Source organism: Carassius gibelio, chromosome A18 (assembly GCF_023724105.1).
Source record: "Carassius gibelio isolate Cgi1373 ecotype wild population from Czech Republic chromosome A18, carGib1.2-hapl.c, whole genome shotgun sequence".
Lineage (NCBI taxonomy): Eukaryota > Metazoa > Chordata > Actinopteri > Cypriniformes > Cyprinidae > Carassius > Carassius gibelio.
In genome coordinates, this window is record NC_068388.1 from 10,309,534 (window position 1) to 10,319,760 (window position 10,227).

Consider the following 10,227-nt stretch of genomic DNA (forward strand, 5'->3'; position numbering starts at 1 on the left):
TTGCCTACTTATGGCTAGTGACTAAGACTGTCATTCTGCTTTACTTCTATCAATCTATCTTTTTTTTTTTTTTTTTAATCCATGGAAGACAGACAGCCATGCAGGGCCAGTAAAAGATAAGAGAATTATCACTTTTGAGTGAACTGTCCCTTTAAGCCTTATCAATTCTTTAGCACAATCTCAAAGATAAAACATTGAGGTTCAGAGGTATAAAAAAAGTAAAAATGTGGGGCTTTGGAATTAAACATGTTAATGGATACTAAATTATAATTTAGCATGTTCTCCTGTATTATTATATCTAAAATATTCATATCTTCATGCTTTGTCTAACCAGACTTCCCAATGTACTTCTACTGGTCACAAAAAGATTGCACAAAATATAAGATATTTTATGTTCCTCTATTATGTTTTTTTTATATATAGACTAAGTATATATATTTCTAAAATACATATTTCTTTCAAATTCACTTCATTTCTTTCAGTTACTTTTTCCCCCCTTTTAAATTCAAATGTTTCTTATATGTCTACAATATTAAATTAAACTTGACAAAATTATGGGGATGGCAAATAAATTATTTTGCACAAATTCGTTATATTCTATAAACGTATTAATTTACACAGTTCAAATTAAAATTACTTCGTTTACCATAACTACTAATCTGTCACAAAAAAGTCCTCCTGAGGACTTTATGAAACAAGCACGTGGTCAGTGTACAGTCACCTTTACTTCTCCGCGTGATGCTCGACTGAGCCTCACTGAAATCAGCTAATTTTACCATGAATGAGTAACGTTAAACCGTATTGTCTAAATCCGATATCAAATATACATAATATATGGGCAAATACTTTATATAAACCACTTCTGACGTAGCTTCTTCTAAATACCAACGTGATCCAGCTAATGAATAATTCACAAAGCACACTAGACTCGCAACACATCCGACGTCACGACAATTTACTGATGGGCCAAGAGACATCAGGACGAAACAATTCTGAAGTGTAGTGTTAGTCTGAGGGAAATTTTAAACAGTAATGGTAGTAGTAGGTCATAATTTACTAATAAACTGGGTCGTGAGTTACAGGGCCCTTTTGAATACCGAACATCTGAATCAACGCATGCAGGTAAACTCACGCTTGACATCCATAAACACCGAAACGGATTAATCAAGCCTTGATAATACAAGACTACACGAAAATATCGATATATATAGTCTTAGTAATTTTCTTATAAGATTTAAAAAAAATAAAATCCTGATTTACCTTCCCCATGCGCAGACCACAGACAGATGGTGGAAAGAAACAGCACAGGACCCCAAAATAAGGTCCAAACATCCCTCGCTGTTCCAGATCTCATTCCTAAAAAAAAATCAGTTTTCCAAAAAATAAAGGTGAAGCCGCAGCAAAACTGCTTCTTGTAAGCAAGCAAAAAGTCCAGAAGAACCCGCTTTGGATGAGCAGATAGTTCCTTTACACGTAAAGATAACGGGAGGCGAGGAGGGAGCAGATAAAATATAACCTGTATTAATTGTAGTATGTTCCTTTAATGGAAACATTAAGATTAATTAAAACATTCTGTTATTCTTGCCAGCAATTAAGTGATGTAATCGTGTCGGAGCCAATAATCTGCATCTTCAGCCTCCATTTCTTGAAAACCCGAGAGGACGCGCAAGCACGCCCAACGAAACGAGCGCGTTCTCCTCCAACAAAACCACCTTGTGCGAATGTGATGAATTACGCTATACTGATGCACGGAGGAATTTTGATCTCAAGTTAAAGAGCTTGACGACTCGGGAGATATGTCCCCTCGTATTTCTGTATGAATGAAAGCCTCCCGACAGGGCTCGATCCAAAATATCCGCCAGGACAAAAATGGTTTCACCAATTGCTCACCCTCCCCTACCGTCTTCACGCGCTCTCACGGTCGGTCTGTTTTGCGGTAGGAAAAAAAAACACACATTTTGTCGAGGTGCAAGAGTGAGCAGCTCCCGAGCGTGTTTTTTTTTTTTGGTTTTCCGCAACGTAAAAAAATCACGAACTGCTTGCTCGGTATAAATAGCTTGTGAGGCTAGTGTGTGATTCTGGAGTCTTCACAGCGGCGCTCGGACTCCTCCGCGACTCTTCTGTCGGTCTCCGCTCGGTAGAATACACCGCTGTAAACAAGACTCGGCTTCTCTCACAGTGAAACACGCCAAGCTTGAGAAAATGCAAAAACGTGGACTGGAACACTGGACCGAGCATGCAGGCGTCAGCAGACCATTTTGTCTCAAACGTCAAGGTGACAGGATTCTGGTTTGTTTGTTTGTTGTTGTTGTTGTTTTAACGAAAGTGTAGGCTATTTATAACTACACTTGTTTAGGCTACTTAAATATATGCTAATGCCAGGTCTGCGTCCATAATGCTTATCTGAAAACTAATTATGTAATTTCATCTTTATCTTATATTAGCTAAATTACAGAAATACAATATGTAACCTAGTGGAATACTAAGATTTTTTTTGAATCTCCTTAATTGCAAAAAAAGGACAACTAATATACACACACATGCGTTTTAGATATAGATAGATCTAACTTATTATGTGTCTTACACTATAGGCACATAATTTTGTTCATCTCTACTGTACAAGTAGCCTACCACCGCATCCATTACAGCACTGTACTTGTATGAGACCATATGCATTTTAATAGCTTAATTTAGTGTCATATTTTTATCAAAATAATTATCATATTTTTAATTTAAAAAAAGTATTATTATAGCTGAACAATAACATGATTGTCTTTTTATAACTGCACTTCATAATTGTTGTTTCAACATTTTATAACATAACACTTTGCAATATTTTTTTATTATTATTTCTATGAAGCTGCTTTGAAACAATCCATTGTATGAAATGCTAGGTATATAAATGTGTGATGTGACTTTTTTTTAATTGACTAGACTCTTATATTTTTATCTTTTTTTCATATTAAAGCTATTATCTCTGCTATGCTGTCTCCATAATATACTAAAGGAACAAAATATGTGACTGTATGCATTGCCAAAAAAAATTAAAAAAATTAAATGTATCATATTATGAAATTAAAACAGCCCATGCAAGGAAGTAAGAGAAGCAGGTATAAATAAATAAAATAGTTACCACAAAAAAGAAAAACCACAATAAATAAGAAAATGGTACATAATATTGTCTGTGTTAGCTACTCATGACGTAATAATTTCCTAGAATTTGGACTAAAAATTATTAAATCCAACTGCACTGGCCCTTTAAGATACATTCCGAGTTTCATAAACGCCAGATTAAACACAGTGTGTGATTAAAGCGAATGTAATGTGTGTGTGTTCAGATAAGATAGCCTAATTACAGTGCTTATTTTAGTACGCCACTCACTCCTATTCAAATTCAATTAAGGCTGGAAGTTAGTTTCTGGCACATGGAGCTGTTACATAGATGAACTGAAAGAGGTTTTTAAAACGAATGCAAACCTTCATATCTACTCCATTTTCAGCCACAACGATAACGATTTGAAATCAATTATCTTTATTCAAAATATTACCCATCTCCACATTTTAGAAGTGCACATATTTTGCCAATGAAAGCTAAAAGTAAAATCCGATGTAGAATTTCCTTCATAAAGACGGAACGGCTTTACAATTACAATCCATTCATTCGTTCGGGATGATGCAGAGTCATCACTGTTCAGCATTACTGCCCGAGAATAGTAGTACATTTTATAACATTTATAAAAGATGGAAATGGGGGATAAAATGGACCCAATGCTCCTAAGGCTATATTAATAATCCATTTTAAAATGTTAAATATATTCAGATTTATGCATTTAAATTGTTTGGTATAATTCCATTCAGTTGAATTGAGTAAACTTAAAATTATCTGCAAACGCTAAAAATGTGAAGTAATAAATAAAGTTAGCCTAGTTACAAATGTCTATAATATATATTCTACAAGTCTAAACCAATATTAATTTAAAAATATTTTTTGTGTGTGGAATTTGATTGTCAAATGGCATCACTCTTTTATTTTATTTAATATGAAATGTGGATCCAAAGATATAGTTTCTTATTCAAACAGCATTCAGAGTTTTCTAAACTGCAGTTCAGTTCTTTCTATCCTAATGGAAATTGCCTCGACCTTTGTATCTAATATGTAACATTGTGTTTGACACCTCCATATGTCAAAATGCAGCTTTTATCATGTCTCATGCCTCCTCACTGGGCAATGAACAGAGCCTCAGTATGTTCACAAATAGTTTCAATTCTAGATCATTTGTACAACAACAGCTAAACAACACTATAGAGAAAAGTATCTGTTCTCACTGCAAATTCAATGTTAAGACATTTGAAACTAACTTTTAATTTATAGATATTGTTGAAAGATCCCAGACTAATTAAAGAGCATTAATTGTGGAAATAGACTTGTTAAACATGTAAATGACTCATTTTGATAATAGAGGAATAAAACATACTTTTCCACTCTCCTGCTCTTCTAATAATATCTCTTTTTTTTTTTTTAAACCAAAATACATTTTATGCTCACAACAAAGCTTAAACACAAGGATAGCGCCCCAGATTATCTCTGTCCTGGCAAAACAAAGTTAAGCCCCCGTAAATCTACAGTCACCAAAAACAAAACTCCCTTGATACTGTGCTTCATATGAATTTGTCTTCATGCAGTTCCACCCAGACTACCTTTCCTTTAGTTTCATTGAGATGGAGGTCAGATGGAAATAAGCATGTTTACCACTGACAATAGTCATGACGCACTTTTGTTTCTCATTTTTATCTAAGCCCTGACAGGAAAAGGAATTTGGAGGACAGGGCAACAATTATGCTCTTGTAAACAGCTACAGTCAGAAAAAGAAAAAGATTCCTGAAAAACAAGCTGAAAATAACATAGCACAGGAGGGGTGCAACAATTTGTTTTTCTCACAGAGAAGCTTGGTATGATCTCAGTTATTATTGTTAGCACCCCAAAACCATGAGCCAAACATTTTTATTGCAGATGAGCACTGACCATCAAATATTCCTTCATAAATAATAGCTGAGACATTCCTTATGTCTGAGCTGTTTGTGTAGAATTTGGATGTTGGAGAGAATGTGTTTGCTGCAATACTCCCAGCAAATTGAAAGCAAATCTCATACAGTTCAGCTCTTCTTTCGAATGGCGTGAACCTTGATTCATCAATTGGATTGCTGTGTTGCCACTAAAAAGCTTAGCTGGAATTATCTATTAGCAGTTCTTTCTGAGCTTCAGATTACCAACCATGTATTTACTATAGTACATATCCACCATCTAGTGTTTGGATTTCTTTCCTTAAATATTTTATATAAAAGCAACCGTTACATTATAATTGAATTGCTTGAATAAAATGTGTTTTGCATGCACAAAGTTATAAATAAATAAAGAATGAGAATGTGAGAATGACATTATTTTTGCCAGTGTCATCTTTCATGGGTCACAAAGTAGGCCAGGGTTCAGTAAAGCCAAGGCCAATGTCATAATCCTCTTGTGAGGTCTGGTCATGTGACAGACATGGACTGAAGACACTCAAGGAATCCCGCATCATGGGTTACACAAACAACTTGATGACAAAGCAAGGAAGGAAAACAAGCATGAACCTCGCTGATGTGCAAAGCTAGACCCCGTTTTACATCTTAAACAGAAACCACATAGGTGCTTTGCATTTAAAGTCTTTTGCCCAATTTACTTTGCTGCAATATTTGCTCTGATGCCAAATATCCTCAGCAGTTCAACAGCCGAGTGACAGTCAACCCCTTTTGAGGATAAACTCTCAGCTTTACAAAAGCATATTTAACCATCCAAGCTAGCCTTTCCTAGTGAAAGGAATTTCAGAAATGTCTGCAATTTCTTCAGTGGGAAGTCGGTGGTTTATGGGTAATGGAGATGAAGGGAGACGGGAATAAAACGGATGCAAAATACATTTTCCATAGCAGGCGAGATTTAGAGTGTACTGTAGTTTGACTACGTTTGTGAGTATAGTAAAACAAGGTAAAAAAAAAAAAAACCTCGGTACAAAACAGTGCACTTGTACCGCACATGATTTTGCATGGGAAAAGGCTCAAAAAGCCTTGTGTGTGTTTTTAATTATTATTTTTTTTTTTAATTCTTGTGTCTCACATTTGTATGATGTTGTTGCCATCTTGTGGGCAGTGTATATAGTACTGGACAGTCACTGTTTGGAAATGGGATTGTAACTAGCTGAATGTTTGTTTGTTTTTCGCCTTAAATTCTTAATTTGTTTGCAGAATGACAGGCGATAAAGAGAAAGGGCACATTTGTTGTCATTAACTAATTAATAATTAATTCTAATTAATTATTAATATATTTATATAAAATTAATACCATTTTGACTGGCGTGACTGTGTATGCGTTTGACTGAAAAAAAAACCCTCAAGGAATTAATATTTCCAAATGATAAAAAAAATATAGGCTATAACACAAAAATGAATAATTCGTAATACTTGAAACAATTATATGAAAGTATTGAAGCTGACACTTACTATAATTATAATTTAAAAAAAATAAGTTTAACAATATTTTGTATATTTATTGTGTAGCCTATGTGAGGTCCGACATAAATCTTATTGATGATAATGTTCGCAAGTTAAATTAAGCCTGACTAAAATGCAACACTGAATTATACAGATTATGTAACAGGAAGTTTCTGCTCAGTATATAAATAAATATTTATCCACGAAGACCTCTGGATTGTTAAAATATTCATGAACTAATTTCTCTTCTTCATACTTTACAGTCACTAGATGGCGCACTTCTGTTGAGAAACATTCAAAGGTCGAACGACTGTCAAAATGGAATCCAACTCTAAACTGGAGAATAGTTTTAAAGGTAAGGAAAGACTTCCTAAGATTATTCCCAAAACGGATAATGAGAGTATTCCCATGACTGGTTATTTAAAAAAAGAGTTTTAAAAGGTTGCTTTGCAATGCAAACATGCTCTAGCGTTATCCACGCCAGTCAGTCATTTGTCAACAAAAGTCACACAAACGCAGTTCAGCCACATTCAGTAAAATGCTGCTAGTAATTAAATCATTCATCATTGTTGAAAAGTGTGCCATAATGCCATAGTGAAATTAAAACTCCATGTTATTAACATGTCAAATGTCGTCTTTCAAGTGAAACCCTATCCAGTGGATCTACATGTTCGGCACTATGACGAGTTGAGCACAGGATATGACGAATACCTGTCCAGTGTCAAGTCAGGTGGTGCCCTGCCTATCATCCTTCCTCATGGAGAGAAAGTCAGAACAAACACACTTGCATTCAGTAGTGAATTTAGTTACATATTGTCTCAAAATTTAGTTGGCTATCTAGCCAACACCACAATGCTGTGTGGGTATGCTGCTCACTAATTTTAGACAGACTAAATTCCTCATTTCAGTTCCTCAAAGAGTGATATTTGTGATGACAGGTGGAAGTAACTTGCGAGAACATTGGCCGGCTTGCGTTTCTGAGAGATGCTGATCTATCACATTTCATTCTTGCTCTCCACACACCTGAGGATGAAACCCAAGGTCCTGCGCAGGCTGTATTTTTAATTTCACTACCTGTTTTGTGTCATTTGGTTTCATTTCGGATAATGTATAGACTATTCTTTTAGTGGTTGCTGTGTACTTGCAAGGCGAATGGTGGCCTGTTGGTGATGTTTTGAAGACCTCGAACAAATCAAGACGTGGACTTGTGTTAGTGAGTAACGCATTGTCTGGCAAACTTTATTTGATTTTGTCGATGTTTTGACCAGAAATGTCAGAATGCTAACATTGTCACCATTTCCTAAAGGCTCTGATGGTTTTTATCATCCCAGGTGGAGTCAGTTATGGAGAGAGTTGTGCTTTTCATGCTTAGTCAAGTTATTTTTGGAATTCTGGAAAGGCCTCTCGGAGAAGACCTGTATTTTTCTGTTTATTCCATGCGGGAACATGGCAAAATTCTCTGGCAAAATGGAGAAGCAGTAGGGTTTTACACCGTTAAGAAAAAAGGTAAATTTTGGGGGACATGGTAGTTATTCTATCATGCTTTTCTATGATATTTAACGACTATAAAAATGTGTTTGTTTGTTTTATCACAGGCAGCCTGTGTGACAGCTGCACTGGCCAGAGTTATCAGCTCCCTGTGCTGGACTCAGTGTTTGTTCGCTCTCACTGGAGAAGGACTGGACTCGCTTTACAGATGCTGGAGGATTTCTGCTCGTCTCAACCCTCTGAGGCCGTTCTGGGAATTAGCTTTCCTTTGTCTCCTGGCATGTATGGAGGCATGTATACAGAAATGTCCAAAGGTTTTGGTGTTCGGAAACATAGCATAACACACCTAGAGTATGTCTGCAAGGTGTCTGTTAAAGATTGTTTCATCTGGAAAGCATCTGCTGTTTACAAACATCTGATAGATGTGTCTAAGATGTCAGTTTTACAAAAATTCGAAAACATAAACATCTTAAAGACATTTTCTAAACATCTATTATTTGACATCTAATAGGAAGCGTCCTATAGACGTATTGCAGATAAGCAAACAAAAAATACATCTTGCAGATATAAATGCAGATGTCAAATAGACGTCTATGTGATGTACCTGCTATCCTGGTATGGTTGGTTGATTATTTGTTGATAATGTTTTTTTTTATAAAGTTGCCCTTTAATTTTTTAGCTGTGTTATTTACATGTAAAGAATAAAAATCCAAAATGCTCAGCTTTAAAAATTAAAACTTACACTACTGTTCAAAAGTTTGGGGTCGATAGGCTACATCATCATACTACAAACCTTTGACAACTGCATTTAAATATGTAAATCTCCAAAATGATTTTATCATGTGCATGCAAAATACACAAATCGCTCTGCATTGAACTTATGAAAGACTGGTAACACTGACTTTTATCTATGAATATGTATGTATCTAAAGCCTACACAACTGTATCTAAAGCCTACGCAACTATGTATGTATCTAAAGCCTACACAACTTGTTTAAATAATTGTTTACAGTGTGCAAGAAGTTTCTCGGGATCCACAAAGAAGAAAGAGGCCGTCTCTATGAGGTGGAAGCGCCGGGTGGATGGGCTCAGAGACGCAATGTTTGGTTAAATATCCAGCTGCGCGACTTTCCAAAGCACTGTAAGAAGCTTTGTTGATGGAAAACAGCAGATATTGACATCGGTTGGGTAATGAGACTCTTGACTCATAGCATGTGAGAAAGAGCTCTGGTTTGAAATACTTAATGGGTTTGTGTTTTATGGTGCTATATACAGACTATTGCAATGCTCAGGACAGTTTATGTCTGAGGTGGTGTTTTTTACAGGTGGAAATTCAGAGCAGAGTCCACCATACTCATGTAGTCAGGAAAGAACTGAAGCTAATTTAGAGGAAGAGGTATGACATAATCTTGCATTTTTTTTTTTTTTTTGCAAGTTTGCTGGCCGTTACTGTAAGCTTGTCTCAGCTGTCCACTGGGGCTTTAATACTTAAACTATAAAATGAATCTTATAGTTTTTGTATTCTTGCTCATTTCTACAGGGGATTCTGCAACAATGTGAATCATCAGTCAGTCTCAAAGACACATCAAGCTCAGGAAAGAAGCGACCTGCGGATCAAACCAACACAGGGACTAACCTTAAAAAAGCCAGGACTTAACATTCATTTATTAAATGCGTCAAGAAATATTTCAGATATGCAATGTACATTTAGTCCATAACAGATAGCCTAAATATTCAAGATTGAACTCTGTATGCTCATGTGCTCGTAAGTATGTAGATGTTAGTAGTAAGTTTGCAATGTCTATCTAAGATTTGCATTTGGAACTGCCTTAACAATCTCAGGTATTGTCATACTATAAAGCTTACAAAAACATTTATTGCTGATTGCCAAATGGTAAACAGAAAGTCATACCAACTGTATCTGGATAGAAATGAACAGGTTTATTGCTATAGCCACATAGCGGCAAATATTCTCTAATTTTGACTACGTTTTATTGATCATATAAAGAAGATGCAGCTAGACTAGATCAATACTCTCTCTCTAAAAATAAATAAATATATGATATGCTTTATGAGTTTATCTTTACGACAATGAATTGTCACGGTAGGCTGTTTTTTTTAATTGTGTTTAATTGTTAACAATTTAGTTAGTGACTTATTATAATGGCAAATTTCACAAAGCAATGTGATATTTCTATGAAAGAAAGAAAAAAACTC

General features: G+C 35.4%; 2 protein-coding genes across 4 annotated transcripts in view; one reads left to right on the plus strand and one right to left on the minus strand.

The window, feature by feature from the left end:
• LOC127934765 (insulin-like growth factor 1 receptor) overlaps positions 1-1,669 on the minus strand; it is a 78,999-nt gene extending 77,330 nt beyond the window's left edge. For both annotated transcript variants that reach the window (XM_052532349.1, XM_052532348.1), the window contains exon 1: positions 1,261-1,669. In XM_052532349.1, the coding sequence (XP_052388309.1) occupies positions 1,261-1,354 (94 nt within the window). In that variant the 5' untranslated portion in view covers positions 1,355-1,669. The remainder of the gene's footprint in view (positions 1-1,260) is intronic.
• fam169b (family with sequence similarity 169 member B) lies at positions 969-10,102 on the plus strand. 2 transcript variants are annotated; one of them, XM_052532352.1, is made up of 10 exons: positions 969-1,122; positions 6,786-6,877; positions 7,166-7,290; positions 7,461-7,563; positions 7,650-7,735; positions 7,854-8,028; positions 8,118-8,300; positions 9,023-9,151; positions 9,336-9,406; positions 9,551-10,102. In XM_052532352.1, exons 2-10 carry the CDS (start codon positions 6,841-6,843, stop codon positions 9,665-9,667), a joined length of 1,026 nt encoding a protein of 341 aa, XP_052388312.1. In that variant the 5' UTR covers positions 969-1,122; positions 6,786-6,840; the 3' UTR covers positions 9,668-10,102. The 2 variants fall into 2 exon arrangements, with proteins under 2 accessions (XP_052388312.1, XP_052388311.1); XM_052532351.1 differs by lacking the exon at positions 969-1,122 and adding an exon at positions 2,133-2,275.
• Positions 10,103-10,227: the final 125 nt, after the last annotated feature.

What these genes read in the sequence shown, in the direction of transcription:
- fam169b (XM_052532352.1), top strand. Translation starts at nt 6,841, where the DNA reads ATGGAATCCAACTCTAAACTGGAGAATAGTTTTAAAG. An exon ending in CAAGACGTGGACTTGTGTTA is followed by an intron (nt 7,736 to 7,853) that starts GTGAGTAACGCA and finishes TTATCATCCCAG; the next exon opens with GTGGAGTCAGTTATGGAGAG. An exon ending in AAGCTAATTTAGAGGAAGAG is followed by an intron (nt 9,407 to 9,550) that starts GTATGACATAAT and finishes TCATTTCTACAG; the next exon opens with GGGATTCTGCAACAATGTGA.